The 18,585-nt window shown below is 42.8% G+C and overlaps 2 protein-coding genes and 1 long non-coding RNA gene across 3 annotated transcripts in view; 2 read left to right on the top strand and 1 right to left on the bottom strand.

Moving 5' to 3' along the window:
- Positions 1 to 3,286, top strand: part of LOC120425020 (probable RNA-binding protein 19) — a 28,500-nt gene extending 25,214 nt beyond the window's left edge. The window contains exons 3-4 of the mRNA XM_052708626.1: positions 2,145 to 2,772; positions 2,847 to 3,286. Coding sequence (XP_052564586.1) covers positions 2,145 to 2,772; positions 2,847 to 3,225 — 1,007 coding nt within the window. The 3' untranslated portion in view covers positions 3,226 to 3,286. The remainder of the gene's footprint in view (positions 1 to 2,144; positions 2,773 to 2,846) is intronic.
- A 6,640-nt stretch (positions 3,287 to 9,926) lies between these two features.
- Positions 9,927 to 11,527, bottom strand: LOC120420411 (E3 ubiquitin-protein ligase TRAIP-like). The gene is made up of 4 exons (XM_039583430.2): positions 11,308 to 11,527; positions 10,734 to 10,938; positions 10,415 to 10,669; positions 9,927 to 10,353 (listed from the first exon to the last, which is right to left on the bottom strand). The coding sequence occupies exons 1-4, from the start codon at positions 11,418 to 11,420 to the stop codon at positions 10,081 to 10,083; spliced, it is 846 nt and encodes a 281-aa protein (XP_039439364.1). The 5' UTR covers positions 11,421 to 11,527; the 3' UTR covers positions 9,927 to 10,080.
- Positions 11,528 to 11,633: 106 nt separating this feature from the next.
- LOC120420413 (uncharacterized) lies at positions 11,634 to 18,251 on the top strand. The gene is made up of 4 exons (XR_008211734.1): positions 11,634 to 11,797; positions 11,856 to 12,443; positions 12,498 to 15,746; positions 15,806 to 18,251. It is a non-coding gene; the product is annotated as an uncharacterized LOC120420413 (long non-coding RNA).
- Positions 18,252 to 18,585: the final 334 nt, after the last annotated feature.

Here is an 18,585-nt window from a genome sequence, read left to right as displayed (position 1 = left end):
TAATTTTTCACTTCAAATTGAAATTTCTCGAAAACTAATGAATGAAATGATCTCATTCTTCCTGCACAGTGTTATTTAAGATGTTTACTGCCTCCAATTCAAATTCCATCCAATTTGGTCAATTCTGTAGAAAATGGCAAGGAAAACCGTAAAAAATCTCGATTTTGCTCTGGGCGGGAAGGGGTTAACTTGATTCATTATTCATACCATCAGATTGGGTAGTCAGATCTTCATAATTCAGGGCACTTACCGTAAAACGGGGTGACTTTGATAGCCGGGGTGACTTTGATAGGTTTTTCCGCAAAATGAAAAATACAATTAAAATACGTACGGAATTGTTTAGAATCATACTGATTACTGACCGTGGTAGAGAAGTGTTCGAAGTACCTCAAAAAGAACTTTTCATAAAATTTTGAAAAGTTTAGAAAGTTAGTTAACTAGAATTAAGAAAATGTCGATAAATAGCATCATTTTAATATTCTCAAAGTGTCATGATTTTCTCAATGAACCTGATTTTGAATAAAAAAATGGAATGCATTTTCGGATTCTTTGGACAATTTTCTACTAGGAGAAGGGACCATCCATAAACCACGTGGACACTTTTTTTGGAATCCCCCCCCCTTCGTGGACAATTGTCCATACAAGAAAAATCTTTTTTGTATGGAGCGTGGACAATCGCTTACCCCCCCCCCCCCTAAAGTGTCCACGTGGTTTATGGATGGTCCCGAAGGTAAAATAAATTTGTAAATAATTGATATTATGTGTTTTGGAAACATAATTCAAAACAATCTCCCAATTTATAGGCATTTTCAGTAGAACAAACTTTATATAAAATGTGAAAACTATCGATTCTAGCTTCGATTTCAGTATAAAATGCCATATGAATCGATAATTTTATAATCAAAACTAGTTTTAACGAATTTCAGGCAAAATTCCGACCTTTTAACAATTTTTCCTTAAATTCATATGTATTTTGTTTAAAAGCTTATAAACTTAGTTAACTAAATATAAACATTGATTTTTTTTTTTATCTTAAAAACTGTATCAGCTACTTTAGTGATGGCACATTTAACGTACAAATAAAGTTTGATCATCTTAAATATGATTTTAACAAGAAAAACTATTACTATCAAAGTCACCCCGGAATTTAAACTATGATTTTTTAACGTAACTATTTTTTTAAACACTATTGAAAAAACTTTTTTTCCATAAAAGTGCATGGACTTTGTGTGGCCTACCCCAGTACACGTTTTAAAAATAATAAGCTTCAGAAAAACCTTACCTGTTGGAAAATATTCCAAAAACAAATTGAAATCCTATCAAAGTCACCCCGGTTTACGGTATGTGCTTTTAACTTTTGATAGGTTTGTCAGATCTGCAATCTATTAAACTCATTAGAAAGGTCTTTTGATTACCTATCCAACGACAAGTCGCATGGTAGATCCGGACAACGTTTTCATCGAAATATTTGGGATCCGCCCTCAAAAAAGTTAAAAAATAACACTTATGTGCTTATAACTTTTGGTAGGGTCGTCAGATCTTCAATCTTTTAAACTCGTCGAAGAGGTCTTTTGAATACCTTTCTAAAAATGTATAACATTACGGGGTTTCTAACAAAAACCACCCTTTTTACAATCTTCCGGACTTTTGTTAAAATCGGTTTTTTAGCCTAACTTTTGAAGTACCGTCATCAGGGGTGACATTGGGTCTGGGGGGTGAGATTGGGTCATACAAATTTCAGCATTTTTGTATGACCCAATCTCACCCCCCAGACCCAATGTCACCCCTGATGACGGTACTTAACCAAACTTTATAATTTTCAATAGCGACTTATGGGACCCCAAGACGGATCAAATGAGACCAACACGGTCAAAATCGGTTCAGCCAGTTCCGAGATAATCCAGTGCAAATTTTTTTGATCAGCATCCCACCACACACACAGACATTTGCTCTGAATTTGATTCTGAGTAGATATGTATACATGAAGGTGGGTCAAGGAGGTCAAATTAAGAATTTCGTTTTTCGAGTGATTTTATAGCCTCAGTAAGGTGAGGAAGGCAAAAATCAATTAAAAGAAATGATTTGCATATTAATTTACAAGAAATTTATTAGACAAAGTACAATTTTTTTTTTTTATTTCTCAGCCATCATCGAGTTCCTGGACCCGAGCGAAGCCAAAAAGGCATTCAAGAAGTTAGCCTACACGCGATTCAAATCGTTACCCCTTTACCTGGAGTGGGCACCGGAAAATACATTCGCAACCGAGGAATCCCGCAAAAATGCTGCAAAGTCTGAGGAGACCAAAAAATCATCCAAAACAGACGCGCAAACGCTTGAAAGAGAAGAGGAAACCCCGGTGGAAAAGCAGGAAGAACCGGAAGACGATCGCGAGCCCGAAGAGGGCACCACGTTGTTTATAAAAAATCTTAGCTTCCAAACGCGCGAGGATGCCATTCGGGACATGTTCAAGCACGTGGGATCAATCTACTCGGTGCAGGTGGTTCGCCGGAAGGACGGCGAACGGAACGAGAGTCGCGGTTACGGGTTCGTGCAGTTCAAGCTGCGCAAGTCGGCCGACACGGCGCTGAAGAACATGCAGTCGGTTCGGATCGATGGCCGTCAGGTGGAGCTTTCGAGGAGCGATAGGACGTTGAACACGGATGCCGCGGGTGGAAGGAAGGCCACGAAGGTGAAAAAACAAACCGGAACGAAGATTTTGGTGAGAAACGTACCGTTCCAGGCCAACGTGAAGGAGCTGCGCGATTTGTTCAAGTGAGTTATGAAGAACTTTAGCTGGAATGCTCTTTACTAACCCCCTCTCAACTTTCTCTTTTCCCTCCCACCAGGGTCTTTGGCGAGCTCAAGTCGGTTCGGCTGCCGAAAAAGATGGTCTCCGGGGCGGACGAGAGTCACCGGGGCTTTTGTTTTGTGGACTTTATGGCCGAACCGGATGCGAAGCGGGCCTTCGAGACGATGTGCCAGAGCACTCACTTGTACGGTCGGCGGTTGGTTCTGGAGTGGGCCGAAGCGGAACACGGGGTGGAAGAGTTGCGCAAGCGAACGGCCGAACAGTTTGGGGGAAGCACGGCGGGACAGGATGCGGCCAAGCGGAGCCGAAAGGGCGTGTTTGATTCGTCGCAGGTTAGCGCGGCGCTCGGGGCGGAAAGAGGAGGCGGCGAAATGGAGGACGGCGATGATGGGGACGAAGATGGGGATGGGTTTTGATGGGAGATTAAGTTTAGCAGTTTTGAAAATATTTCGTTGAGAAATAAAAAGTTCAAAACAGTGTGATATTTTGTTTGCAGAAACTAAAAAAGAAACAGACAAATCTGAGATATTTTCCCAAATTTATTGTTCCTGACCATTATAATTTTTTTTCAAGAAGAATGGCTCAAAGAGGTAACGCATAGAGTTTTCTACGTGCGCATGTATTGCTCGTAAGATTGAGTTTAATTTTTTAACCGACCAGCAAAACAAATGGCGTGCTAGGGGAACATCATCTAATTCCAGCGTGCCTCTAATGTTGCCATATCGGCACTTTGACCACTGACCACTGACAGTGGTATAAGCCCAAGGAAGGTTCTTACGCTAACTAATTGACACTTTTGCCATTCTGGAATCGATTCCGGAAAATCTGCAGATTGTATAGGAAAAGTTACGTTAAATCAAATTTTGATCACAGGAGGCTGAATAAGCAAAAAAGTTAAAAACGTCAACTAACGAAAAAAGGCAGAACGATGTTTGTTGGGTAGGGCTTGTAAAATATATAAATCTGCAATATTAAAAAGAAAATTTGACCATTCTTTTATTCGTGAATTCCAAGATAATTATTATTTTTATATATATTTTTTCTAAATAATATAACTTACACCATGTGTAAAGGTTACAATTAGTTTAGCAATTTTCGCTAGAAAATTCGATTGACTATTTTATGAACAGTTTTGATTTGTAATAATTTGAGCTAGAAATGCCTATTATTTAAGGATCTGGAAAAGTCAGGAATTCGAAAACTGGATTTGAATGGCCACCTTGAGTAAAATTACATTAAGAAAAGCTTTATTCGAATTTCTTGAAAATAATTTTGAAATTCGGATTATCTAGAGCGAGTACGTGGTTTATGGATGGCCCCCTTGGCCCATTGGCCATCCATAAACCACGTACACATTTTTTTTATAAATGTCAGGCCTCCACTTTCTTTCCCATGTTAACAATTCCGTAGTAACAGTTCAATAGGGCGAATCTGCTTTTGCTCAAGTGACAGTTCACGTCTAGTAAGAGAGGGATAGACTGCTTGTTTACAAACGCAGATTTGCCCAATTGAACTGTTACTACGGAATTCCAGAGTTTTTTTTTTTAAAGGACTAATAAACTATTGTCTTTCATATGTTTATAGGACCTAATAAAAAAACTCTAGAATTGCCCATTTTGCGTCGACAATCGTAAGTAGGTAAGTCTAGTTGATTTCATTCAATTAAATTATTAAAATTATTATCAAGATCAATTTATGATTAATCTGTTTTTTTGTGACAATGTATTTGGATATCTGTCGAGTGTTCAGAATTGAATTGTTGAAAAAAATCATTCCAAATCACAATCTGAGAAAAAAAACGTGCCTTCCTCTCATTTATAGAGTAATTACAATCCCCTAAAGTGTCCACATGGTTTATGGATCTCCCCTAACGTGATCGCAGCACCTAATAAAAATAAGTGAATCCTAATAAAAATAAGTGACGAGTAAAAAAAAACAGACTTCCTACAGACTTTTTGTCAAGATTATACAGACACCGCCTTTCAGGAAAATGGCATCCCTCTACAAGGCTTTTTTCGTGGCGACCAGACGGGACCATTTGAGGTTATGTAAATTCAGACCATTTTTTAAACTGCTTGTAATTTTAGATAGGTAAGTCAGATCTTGAAAAGTCTTAATCCACAAGAAAGGTCTTCTCATATGCTTTCTAAAAATATATAACATGTGAGGGTTTCATGAAAAAAACACCCTTTTTACCATAATTTTAATTTAATATGAAGAAGTATTTTTAACATAACTTTTCAAATACATGAGAAAACTGCATGAATTTAAATAGCAACTTAGGGTACGTTAAGACGGATCGATTAAAACCATTCCGGCCAAAATCGGTTGAGCCTGTGACAAGATATTCCAGTGAGGAAGGCAAAAACAGTGCGATAGTTGTTTTACCTTGATTGCTGACAAAAAATTAAAATAATTTTCTAAGCACTCAAAGCCAAAAGAAGACGACAAGCAGCAAAAGGGGGAGAGTATCAATCTTTTGGGTTGGTGATGCAAACACCACCGAAAGAATGTGGAAAAGTTTTCCCAACGCCATCCATATCACGATGCCAGCCAGCATGAAGAGAGAGAGAGAAAGAAGCGCACAATTTTCTCTTCTGCTATCTTCAGAGGGGTGAAAATGAAACGCGAAGAAATATCGTTAAATCAATGGTGCAATTCAATTTTCAGCACAAATTGATTAAACTTTTCACCTCATTAACGCCAACAGCGCCAAGCTACTCTGCTTGTATGTGAAAGTAGGGTAAATAACTTATGTTTAATCTGACTCAGGATAAGCAAATTGACAAAGTAGGTCAATTTCATAGGTTTAAGAAGTTGGATTTTTTAATGACAGATCAAATGCATTTTGGGTCGATCTTTCTCAATGGTTTCAATGTTCCAATTTAGAGCTATCAAACAACAATATTACGTAAAGTTAGACTAAAGCTCAACCGGAACGGTTTAAGTGGATCAACATTCCATTCAACCAACAGTTTTGCCGTTGCTCTGACTGTAGTATAGGTATGACGTGGTGATGTGAAGCTGTGAGCAGAAAATTCGCCATAATTAATTACATTCTATCTGCTGAAATTAAAATTTATTCCCTTTCATGGGAGTCCCTGGGAGTGCTTCATATCGTGCCTCTTTTTTCTGCTAAAGGGGATGTTGGGGCATTTTGTTTTGTATTGTTTAGTATACCTAACCTCTTTGTAGAGTTTTATTAATCTTCTCATTGAAAAGTGCCGGCGACAAAATTGGGCGAAAAGTTCACCGCCCGGAGATCGCGAGTTGGCGCGAGCGAATGAACACCGCGAAAAAAGATTCGGGGGTGCATTGGGGTTAAATGATCATTTCGTCATTCGGTTTTATTAAAAAATAATTATTTTTTCGTAAATATCGCTACTTTGATGCGATGTAATTCATTTTTACAGTAAATTAGGCATTGTTACATCAAATTTGACCTTTCAAACGCACTAGAATGGCCAAATTTTAAAACATCAATGTTTGCCAATTTGACCGTTTTACCCCCAATTCCCCTTGTAGAACAAAAGAAAAGTTCATCCGCGGTCTGTCAGCAGCGCGCTGTTTTGTTTGCTGGATCAACATTTGGAAATGTCTAACGTTGAAGGAAATCGCTCAAAAATTTGGAAATTACCGATTTCAAATGTTATGGCCGCAAATGAAAGGTAAGGGTGGCTAATTTTTGATTCAGATCTGTAAAACTAGTTCTGGCGAGGGTTCTGGGCACTGCGGCAATCGATTTTACCGGCGGGTTGCTTCCGGTTGCATTTGATTTGAGGAGAAGGTTTTTCAATCCACCAGGGGCTTATTCGGGGGCAACAGTTTCGGTAATCCGGAACTTCCGGTAAGTTTCATATTTGCAGTGTTTAGCATGAAAAACAAACTTAGACCAATCTTTCAAGTGTGCGCTCTTTTTGAGGAGGGGGCGCAAACCGAAGAAGAGCGCAACTCGGGGGAGCGTTATTTCGGGGTTTGAGCGCAAATCGAAGGAGCGTTATTGCGGGGTTTTGGCGTAAAATGGGATTTTCTTTTTTAATTTTATTTACAATCAAACGAAACATTTATATAAGGGGTCATCCACAAAACACTGATAATGGGCCATCCTCAAATCTGGGTATCCAAGAACTCCCGGATGTCATGGCCTAGATAGCTACCTGATCAATGGAGGTCTATATGGGTGAATTAACCATCGGTATAGCTTCAGGTTGCTTCAGTGAACCACGATGGATACCCTTCGCCATGTTGGATTATTATGGGTCCTCCAGGAACTCCCGGGAGTTATGACCTGATGATCCAAGGCTGTATATCATAGGTACTCACGATTTTGCTTTGCATTAGTGTGAGTGCATGACTCTGTGCCACTAAAACCAAAACAATAACAAACGAACAATGGACCGTGCCAGGAAAAGCAAAACATAAACAATGTCAGTGGCAGTGGAGTGAGAGAGTCAGAGATAACGATTTTGACAACCGCACACGAGTACCTTAGGTAGAAAGCCATGCTGATGATCTACCTAATCAACGGGGGTCTATATGGGTGAATTAACCATTGTAACTATAATCTTTTTAAGACTAAAAAAAGTTTTTAATTCAAACCTGGTCATAACTTAAAACTTTGCCAATGGTTGAAATTCAGAAAATCTTATCTCAAGATACAGATTTGCGAAAACATTCACAGCACTTGTGTATAGACAGACACCATTTTGTATGAAGAATATGAGGCAATAGTGCACAATAACTATTTTGGTCATAAAAAAACATCAATGGACAAGGTTTCATACAAATCTGAAAATGCAATCAAAAGTCGATTTGCAATAACGAAAGGAATTAAACACTTTGTTGAATCCAAATTAACGCCTCATTTTTCTGTTTGTTTGTTGTTGTGCAGGTTTGGTTTCAAATATTTCGTTTGATATGTTTCACACTAGCGTGCCCAGCTCTTTGAGGAAGGTGGGGCAATAATATGGACGTTTTGAAAAATACGTCATTTGTGGACACCCCCTGACCAAATTTAGAACAAATTTCTGATGATCGTGGGGCAGTTGCCCCATGTTGCCCCACCCTGTGCACGCTAGTGATGTTTCAATTGGGCCCAAAGGTGAAGCTTACATTTGTGATATTATTGTTCACAACGATAAAGCTTATTTTTCTGAGTACAATGACACTTTGTACGACCGAGAAGGATTTAAAATCGATTTTAAATCAATTTAAAAAAAAAATCACAGCTCGTTCTAAGCGGACCTTAGTTGATTCATCAAAAAAAATGTTGTTCTGTCCTATTTTTTTGCAATTAAATGAAAAAAAATGATCAAAAATGGGTTTTAATCTGTTTTTTACCGTTGAACATAACAATTGACTCAGGGCTTTAGGACCCTATTGTCTATATGGGTGAATTGATCATCGGTGTGGCTTCAGGTAGCTTCAGTGAACAACGATAGATACTCTGGGGTACGTTGTTATCAATCATCCAAGAATTCAAGGAAGTGATGACCTGATGATCTACCTGATCAACGCGAAACTATATGAGTATATCAACCATCGGTATCGCTTCAAGAAGCTTCAGTGGACCATGATGGACACTTTGCACCATGCTGGATTGTTATGGGTTTCCCAGGAACTCTCGGAAGTCAGGTAAATCATCAGGTCATAACTCCCGGGAGTTCCTGGAGGACCCATAATAATCCAACATGGCGAAGGGTATCCATCGTGGTCCACTAAAGCTATCTGAAGCTATACCGATGGTTAATTCACCCATATAGACCTCCGTTGATCAGGTAGCTATCTAGGCCATGACATCCGGGAGTTCTTGGATACCCAGATTTGAGGATGGCCCATTATCAGTGTTTTGTGGATGACCCCTTATATAAATGTTTCGTTTGATTGTAAATAAAATTAAAAAAGAAAATCCCATTTTACGCCAAAACCCCGCAATAACGCTCCTTCGATTTGCGCTCAAACCCCGAAATAACGCTCCCCCGAGTTGCGCTCTTCTTCGGTTTGCGCCCCCTCCTCAAAAAGAGCGCACACTTGAAAGATTGGTCTAAGTTTGTTTTTCATGCTAAACACTGCAAATATGAAACTTACCGGAAGTTCCGGATTACCGAAACTGTTGCCCCCGAATAAGCCCCTGGTGGATTGAAAAACCTTCTCCTCAAATCAAATGCAACCGGAAGCAACCCGCCGGTAAAATCGATTGCCGCAGTGCCCAGAACCCTCGCCAGAACTAGTTTTACAGATCTGAATCAAAAATTAGCCACCCTTACCTTTCATTTGCGGCCATAACATTTGAAATCGGTAATTTCCAAATTTTTGAGCGATTTCCTTCAACGTTAGACATTTCCAAATGTTGATCCAGCAAACAAAACAGCGCGCTGCTGACAGACCGCGGATGAACTTTTCTTTTGTTCTACAAGGGGAATTGGGGGTAAAACGGTCAAATTGGCAAACATTGATGTTTTAAAATTTGGCCATTCTAGTGCGTTTGAAAGGTCAAATTTGATGTAACAATGCCTAATTTACTGTAAAAATGAATTACATCGCATCAAAGTAGCGATATTTACGAAAAAATAATTATTTTTTAATTAAACCGAATGACGAAATGTTCATTTAACCCCAATGCACCCCCGAATCTTTTTTCGCGGTGTTCATTCGCTCGCGCCAACTCGCGATCTCCGGGCGGTGAACTTTTCGCCCAATTTTGTCGCCGGCACTTTTCAATGAGAAGATTAATACCTTTTACATATAAGCGTAGGATAACATATCTACAAAATTTCATTGAAGGGTCAAGAAAAAAGTGTGGGAAAAGCATCTAATTCCAGCGCGCCTCTAATGTTGACGTTTAATTACAGCTAATAAAAAGCGTTTTCAACAGTGATAAACAGCTCAACAGGAAGTGAGCAAGCAAGTTTCTATCAACAGTTCTACAGAATAAGTTGTTTAAATCAGCAAATTGGAATTAGATGGAGTTAGGAGCGAGTGCTTGACCTGCCAAACATATGAGAATTTCCCGTACCCAAAAAAATACTGTTTTGTGCTGAAATTGTTCATATAGGTATGTAAAACGGAATCATCTATTTTTTTTTATTTTTTCAATAGGTTTTCTCGAGCATTGAAATAAAAAGACAATTTTGTGCGATTGATCCATGTTCTTATCTCATTTTCATCAGTAATACAAAAATATCGAACCAGCCGAAGTAAACCGTAAAAAATAAAACAATGATAAAAAAAAGTAACAAAAAGAAGTAAAAAGTAGTTGGAAGAAGATCCAGTTACAGCTGGTGCGCACTACGGTGCAGCGGGACGCCGCCGCCGGTAGCCTTACGTTGCTTTCCGGCCTGTTGCCTTGTCGGCGATCGTGGTCTTTCCTCCGGGAACTGGCCCATTTCGAACGTATCGTCCAAGTCTGGTTCCGTCATGTACTGATACAGTTCCGGGTCGCGAAAAATCTCAGCAACTTGTGACAGCAAGCTTTGAGGTGGTTTCCTCTTAATGGCTTGCGCACTGATGCCGGGCCGCTTTTTCGGTATGTTCTGGAAGTCAGCCTGTAAGATGTGATGTTATCAAAGTTAGAGATTATTTTAAAACTTTTCTCGTGTGACTTACCGACGGAGGCCGAGGAAGGCTCAGAGCGAGCTTACGGTGTCCCGCTGTTATGATCCCTGGGGTAGAGACATTGCTAACTAGCGGCAGTTTAACAGGCAATCGATTTAACATCTTTTGCATTCGCTCCAGCTCCGTTTGAGTCCGCCGGCACCGCCTCTCGGCATCGCGCTGCTGCTGCTCTAATGAGGCACATTGCCTTGTCGCGTTGTGCAGCTCTCGGCGCAGCTTCTGGTAGTCTGCGTTCAACTTTGTCAACTGTGAAGTGAAACAAGTAAAAGAAGGTGAGACAAGAAAACAATGTGAAATAAGCAAACTTTACTTCTTCTGTACGCCTCTCGTAGTTCGGCAGTAGCTCGCGCAGTTTGGCGATCGTGAAGTCTTTAACGCGGTTTTGAATTTTTAGTCGTTCAATTTCTTCTTGAAGCTGGACACTGTCGTTTGGTTTGATCTCAACCGGCCGGAGGTGAACCTGCTTCAGTGGTTTACTGTACGCTTGATATTGGCAGTCTGGGCACGTTTGGTTTCTGCAAGTAGTAAACGTAAACAAATTCAATAAACAATTAGGTTTTACGCCGACTCGATTTTTAGGTTAGAAATTTGACAGTTCGGCTGCACTGTTTACATTTTTTGCACGTGTGTATAAGTAAAAATGTGTGTGCGTGTGCGCTCGTGACGTCACGCTGTAAAACGTAATTGGCTGATGCACGAAGTGATTTGTTTACCTTTTTCGGCATCCTCCGCAAACGTCAAACCATACAAAATTGCTGCCGGATATTTTCCGGGAGAGAACCGGCAGCAATTTGTTTTGATTAGACGTTTGTTGAGTGTGCCGAACAGTTTGGTTTTTTCCTGCTTGCAAAATACAATAGAAAAAAAAAACTTGTAGCACTTACCGATTGAACCACTTAACAATGCACTTCTGGTGGAAGATGTGGCCACAGTGTGTCGACACCACGTTCTGACTCTCTATGTATGCACGAAGACAGATTATACAGGCTGGGTGCATCGTTAACCCGTTTAAACAAAATAAAACAGAAAAAGGACCACGACGAACACGATTCGATCACTTGGAGACTTCGAAAACTTCTGTCAAAAAGGCTGCGAGCAAAAAAGGAATGTACACGCATCGGTGGAATTGGTAATTTATTTGACAAAATTTAAGCACGATAGAGTTATCTACACGCTTACTGGGGGAACTCAAATTTTAAGTTCGTTCAATCAAAATGAAGTTCGGTTCAGCGATGTCAAATTTGAGATGAGTTTGTTTTGATTTTGTTTGGCAAATTTGAGATCACTGAACCGAACTTCATTTTGATTGGCGACTTTGCCGAAATAAAAAAGTGACATTTCTGGACTTAGCGCGTATTGAAAGTAGGTGTTTTGGTAAGTTTACTAATGAAATATTTTATTCAGAATATCTTCTAATTTTTTAGTTTTACAGCATTATTTATGGCGCGCCGTGTTGATTAACATCGGAGAGGAACCAGAAGGAACCAGCAGAAGGAATTTCCACGAATAAACGTCCCGCTGGAACCATCTCCCTTTCAAGCACTGCATTCCCTCGGAGTGGCCGCTGGTGAAAGTTGGACGGGCTTGCAAACATGACTACCTTGGTGCGGAGGATCCGGTAGGACGGTGTCGTTTGAACGACTGCCGGAAGCGATTGAAAGTGACTGTTTAAGGCACCGCTGACTTTCGGACCACGTCGTTGGTCAACTTAACGACCTTGGTGGGGAGTACCCGGCAAGACGGTGGTGTTTGAACGACCGACGGACTAGGTGGCGGTGAAGACGGAGTGGAAATAGGAACCGGAGGGGTACCGTAACCAGAAGTCGACTTCCAGGCCGCGTGCTTTTGAGGAACAAGTCGTTGGTTCGGCAGAATGCCGGTATGTTGATACGTTGGGACGAGCTAGAGCAGATGGGTTGTTATGGACCGTGCTGGTCAAGTGAACCTGCAGGACGGATATCATGACGATTGGTCCGTTGGTGACAGCACGTGAAGTTTGACGGAGAAGATGTTTTGGAAGGTTAGCTTGAAAACATCTTAGAGAATTTGTAAGTAACTGTATTTATGATTACAGTTTATGGTGCTGATGATGGACAATCTTTGCTGCGACGAGTTTCTGCCGTTTTTCCGTGGGTGGCAAAAGTGCACTCCTGAGCAGCTGCTCGAAGCTCCGCTCCGGAAAAGTTGCACCGAAAACATAGAGAAAACCTCAGGCAGACAGTTATCAAGACGTTGAGCGATCCTTGGTCCGCCTAAAGCAGGAAAACAACACCGCGGGAGGCTATCCGGGTGGGGTGAAGACGAAGGGGGAACAGAAACCTGCAGGACGTTCATCGCATCGCATTGAATGGGTGCTTGCATCACGGGAAGACGACGTTTTTGGACTTTTTTGTTCGGCAGACGCACACGCAGTTTCAGGACATGGACGAGCGGAACCTGCGGTACACGGACACGCTGTTTACGGAGTAGGAGCGGGGCGTTAGTATTAAGGCTGTTTAAAGACGCGGCGGAGAGCGGGACGTTGCACGCCGGGCAGGAGGTTCGAGTGCTGGGTGAAAACTACTCGCTCGTGGACGAGGTAGATTCCAGTCCGCTGTAGGTCGAGCTGTTGTGGATCTACAAGGCGCATTACAAGGTCGAGTTGAACCGCGTCCACGCCGGGAATCGACCTGTGCATCGTCGAAACCTCGACCATCACCGATGTCAACATGAACGAGGACGTATTTGTCTTCCGGCCGCCGAACTCCCGAAAATAATGAACGGCCTTCGCAAGGTCAACAAATCATTACTCTCGCCTCTGATGGAAGAATCCGGTGAGCACGTGATTCTCGGCGCCGGTAAACTCTACTCTACCTGGACTGCGTGATGCATGACCTGCGCAAGATGTACTCCGAGATCGACATCAAGTGGCCGATCCGGTGGTGGCTTTTTGCGAGAGTGTCGTTGATACGAGTTCGTTCAAGCGTTTCGAGAAAGAACAGGATTACGATGATTGCGGTACCGCTGGAGAAGGGCCTTGAGGACATTGAGAACGAATCGGTTTGCATTGTTTGGAACAAGAACAAGCTAGCCGAGTTCTTCCAGGTCAGCTACGACTGAGATCTGATTGCGGCACAATCTACCTGGGCCTTCGGTCCGGACAACACCAGCCCAAACAAAGTCCTGCTCGGCACCATCAAAGACTACATCGTGTAAAGTTTCCAGTGGAGCACGCGCGCCCATTCTAAACGTCGAGTTCCAAATCCTGGATCAATCCATCGCCCAGGAACCGTTCCACCACGGAGGTGGCCAAATCATCCCAACCTCCCGGCGAGTCGCCTACTGGAACCGTACCACTTCATCGTGTACACCGTCCTCGTCCGGCGACGTGGCCACGTCACCCAGGACGCACCCGTGCCCGGTTCCCCCTCTACACCATCAAAGATTTCATCCGTTTTGCCGTGGAAGGTTCTACCGCTCGATCAACCTCTCCCAAAGAAACTTCCTTCGCCTCCTCACGCTCTGGTTCTACTACGGCCAATACCCGAAGGTCTTTGACGCCATAGGACATGCGCATAATCGAGACAACCTGCAGCTAATCGCCCGAACCGACACCCCGCGCGACCTCGTCGGCGAACTCGTCATTGATATCGGCAAGTGTCATTCGATAGTCCTCTTCCACCCGTAATCAATTCCGTCGTCCAAACAAGATTCTCGGTTCAAATGCTGCAAATGATAATGATGAAATTAACAAACAGTAGCAGTTATTACGGCATCTCTATCATGCTAGAGTACGGTTCCCGTTGGTTGGTTCCAGTTTGTTCGCCCAAAACTGCCTGGAGGTGCGCTTCGAGTTTTATTGGGCAGATGAGAAGGAGGAGGTGGTGAGGAAGGATGGGCTGAAACAGACGCTGGATCCGGAAGTGCAGCAAACGCTGGAGTCGATAAGAGAGGATCGAAAAAAATGCGGGTTCGGCAGCTCTGCTAGTGCTGCCGAACCCGCAAATTGTAGCAAGCAATGTAAGTTTGAGGCCTTCAGGAGATTTGAAGTTGATTTCTTGTATCTTTACAGCAATTGAATCATTTCTGAAGAAAACGGAGCACTTTCCAACGCCGTCGAAACTTCCGCCACCAAAACCAATGCGACTTCTACCGGCAAGGTTACAGCAGCACCAGCCGGAACCTGATTCGAAGGCCGCATCTGTTTGGGGTGAATTTAAAGTGATGGGAGGTGATCGGCAGCGAAGGTTAGAGCAAGGTGGGTAGATTGGCGGCAGCCGCGGCATGAGGCTTGCGCGATTCGGGAGGACTGCACGAGTTAGTCAAGTTGATCCCCGAGGACACTCAGGACGGGTCGTTCTACAGGGCGAGTCTCGCAGTTCACCAATGCGAGTACGAGCTGGCGCAAACGACGCGTGATCTGCTCAATATGGAACTCACAGCGATAGCCGGAGGTGCGCGGATGTACTCGGCCAGCGGCTAAGTGCAGCTCGCGTGCTACGAGAAAGGCCATCACGCCCAAACTTGTACAAGGCGTGATATCTCTGGGCGTCATTGAACTTCGAGGTCTTCCAAAACCAAAAGTACCCAGTTAACTCAATCCGAATTCTGAAACGGAATCTAATTAGAATCGTATACAAATTCCGTTTCAAACGCAACAACCGGTTCCGTGTTCGAACCGGTTGTTGCGTTTGAAACGGAATTTGTATACGATTCTAATTAGATTCCGTTTCAGAATTCGGGTTGATTTGACTGGGTAGCAGGAAGATCTCCATAAGAATCGTGATTGGATAGTACGTTACTTTCCAGCTGATGCGCCGTGAGAGGACCTCGATTACACTTGCGCTGGCTTCGGAAGATACCGCCGATCCACCGATATCTAAGCTGTACGATCCCAAGGTCTGCAAAAGCATCCTCACCAGCTCGTTGCCGATTCGGCCAGAATTAACAGCATCATCGATCGCGAACAGCAAGAACTCAACAATCAGATTGTCGTCGACAGAATGGACTGCCCGGAGAACATCTTTGTCCAGCAAGCCCTCGATTAGCTTAAAGACCGTAGGGAGAAGGTGGCGAGCAAGAAGATTGCGGAACCATCGTCGGAACCAGCTGCTCCGGTGGTCGAGCAAGCCGAACCGGTCACGGAATCGCCAGAGCCAACTCCACGATGGGTTGGACAAAGGTCCGCTCAGGTTTATCGGGAAAATTTACCGAAAGGCTGTCCTGCTCGATGTCGAAGGATTTGCGAAAGCGGCTAAAATATCACATCTGCACCCAGTTTGACGTGGTCAAGGTTGAGCTTGAACCGGACAAGATTTCCACGGAGGTTTTGGTGCAGTTTAAGGTTCGGATCATTTAACCTTTACGCGAAAAGTTTGTGCTAATTCATACAAATATGTGCAGGTCAGTTAAACGATCGCAGGAAGAATTGCCAAAAGCGCGCGAGACCAGAGTTACGACTTTTCTGTTGAACCTACCCTGGGAACCACTTTTGGAACGGACTTGTTCGCATCTTGTAGTACATCGTCTGGCGCTGGTCGTTCGTGGTCAAAGGTTGCACACTCATTTGCACTTGAACTTCCGTTCCCCAGATGCTGTCCACCTCACCCCGTTGGCCTTTCCTCGACACGGCCAGTTCCACAAACGCGTTCGAACCGCTATCCACGCCGCCGGCTCCCAAGGTGCTATATGTAACTGGCTCGAATATGTCCACTGCCCCTTCGGAGGAACGCCGTCGTAGATCCGGCTCGATCTCGGATGTCGACGCCGAAGAGGAGCTGCTGGAAATTGCACGCTCCCCCAAGTTCCGCAACGATCTGAGTTTTGCCATTGAGGCGGCGCCTGAGTCAGGACGATCTTTATAAGAACCCTGGCGGAGACAAACAATGTACGCCTTCCCCGCCGTAGAATGATCTACTCATCCTCTTCCGAAGCAACTCCAGCCCAAGCGCAGAGTGGACAAATCTCGGCGCCGTCAAAGACTTCATCATGCAATGGATCTAGTGGGACACACGCGAAAAACCACTGTGCGGGAAACACATCCGAAACGTTAAGTTCCGGATTCTCGACGCCGTCATCGCCCAGAAACCGCTCCATCGCGGAGGTGGTCAATTCATCCCAATCACCCGCCGAATCGCCTACTCAGCCTTTGTCATGGCCACACCCCGCCTCATGGAACCGTACCTCTTCGTCGAAGTGCAAGACGTATTCGCCCGGCGACGTGCCCCGTCACCCAGGACGCACTCGTCTCCGGTTCCCCCCTCTACACCATCAAAGCATTCATCCCCTCCAGCGATTCGTTCGATGTCTTTCACCACTGGCAGATTGTCCCCGGCGATCCGCTCGACAAGAGCATCGTCATCCGGTCGCTGGCAAGGTCACTCGGTAGTCCTCGTCCACCCGTAGTCGCTGGAACCGTTGCATTAAATGCTGAAAATGATAATGATTAAGAGGCAGTATTTGTAGATTCTGCTCGGTTTGTTCTAGAGGTCGTATCGAGGTGCTCCGATTTGGATGAAACTTTCAGGGTTTGTTTGTCTATACATGAGATGAACTCATGTCAAATATGAGCCCTCTACGACAAAGGGAAGTGGGGTAAAACGGGCATTGAAGTTTGAGGTCCAAAACACATGAAAAATCTTAAAATTGCTCGCATTTCCGTAAAACTTCATCAATTCCAACTCTCTTAGATGCATTCGAAAGGTATTTTGAAGCCCTTCAAAATGTGCTATAGACATCCAGGATTGGTTTGACTTTTTCTCATAGCTTTTGCAAATTACTGTTAAAAATGGATTTTTTTAAAACCTTAATAACTTTTGGCAACAGCCTCCAACACTCATACTCCCATAGGTCATAAGTTATGGAATTTCATGGACTATAAGCCTACGGTATTAACTTTTTGGCCAATCGCAGTTTTTCTCAAAGTTTTACGATTTTTCTAGAACAAACATTTTACAACGTTAGTTTTTGCCCTGTAGGCCAAGAAGACGGCACTTTTTGGTCTTAATTTTGTCATATTCGGAATCCTCGGACAATTTCACGTAAGTTAGAAGTTTTGGAGTTTTAATTTTGATTTAAAAAATAATTAAATAAAACATTTTTGAAAAAAGAAATAGATCTTATTTACCCTATGATCAAAACGTCAAATGCTGTATCAAGTAGGCGAAAACTTGTTTTACCCTTAATCCGACAAAATGCTAAATAATATTTTAATTAATTCTAAATGGCATTTTCTCCAATCAAATTCAAAATTCCAACACCTCAATCTAATGTAAAATTTTCTGAGGATTCCGAATATGACAAAATGGAGACCAAAAAGTGCCGCTATGGAGGCCTACAGGGCAAAAACTAACGTTGTAAAATGTTTGTTCTAGAAAAATCGTAAAACTATGAAAAAAACTGCGATTGGCCAAAAAGTTAATACCGTAGGCTTATAGTCCATGAAATTCCCTAACTTTTGACCTATGGGAGTATGGGTGTTGGAGGCTGTTGCCAAAAGTTATTAAGGTTTCAAAAAAATCCTTTTTTAACAGTAATTTGCAAAAGCTATGAGAAAAAGTCAAACCAATCCTGGATGTCTATAGCACATTTTGAAGGGCTTCAAAATACCTTTCGAATGCATCTAAGAGAGTTGGAATTGTTGAAGTTTTACGGAAATGCGAGCAATTTTAAGATTTTTCATGTGTTTTGGACCTCAAACTTCAATGCCCGTTTTACCCCACTTCCCTTTGTCGTAGAGGGCTCATATTTGGCATGAGTTCATCTCATGTATAGACAAACAAACCCTGAAAGTTTCATCCAAATCGGAGCACCTCGATACGACCTGTTTCACATCGGTGAAAAACTCGCTCTTAATGAAATTCTAATTTGATAAAATAACATATAAATAAAGTCATCAAAAAACTAGCCCAGAACGACAATTTCCTTTCTACTATCATTCCGAACCGATATCCGTCCCCCGGAACCGTTTTTCTGCTTTCCTGGAGGATTTTCCGGTACCCAGCGCATGTCAAATTTGACATCGGCTTCACCATGTTAAAATTAAGTTCGGGTACTCGATGTCAAATTTGTATGACTACGGTTTGCGCCGTTTTGCTTGGATCCACTCAAATTTGAGTTCCCCTGGTAAGCGTGTACGTGCGCATGTATTGCGTGTACACGCTGACCAGTCGATCTCAATTTTG

The sequence above is a fragment of the Culex pipiens genome, chromosome 1 (genome assembly GCF_016801865.2).
Source record: "Culex pipiens pallens isolate TS chromosome 1, TS_CPP_V2, whole genome shotgun sequence".
Classification (NCBI taxonomy): domain Eukaryota; kingdom Metazoa; phylum Arthropoda; class Insecta; order Diptera; family Culicidae; genus Culex; species Culex pipiens.
Note: the sequence above shows the minus strand (reverse complement) of the source record. Positions and strands in the feature narration are given on the sequence as shown.

Bases quoted from the DNA above. Each gene is read 5' to 3' on its own strand.
- LOC120420411 (XM_039583430.2), bottom strand. From the start codon at position 11,420: ATGCACCCAGCCTGTATAATCTGTCTTCGTGCATACATAGAGAGTCAG. The intron at 10,939-11,307 runs GTAAGTGCTACA...TACTACTTGCAG, and splicing joins ATTGTTAAGTGGTTCAATCG to AAACCAAACGTGCCCAGACT. The intron at 10,354-10,414 runs GTAAGTCACACG...CACATCTTACAG, and splicing joins GCCTTCCTCGGCCTCCGTCG to GCTGACTTCCAGAACATACC.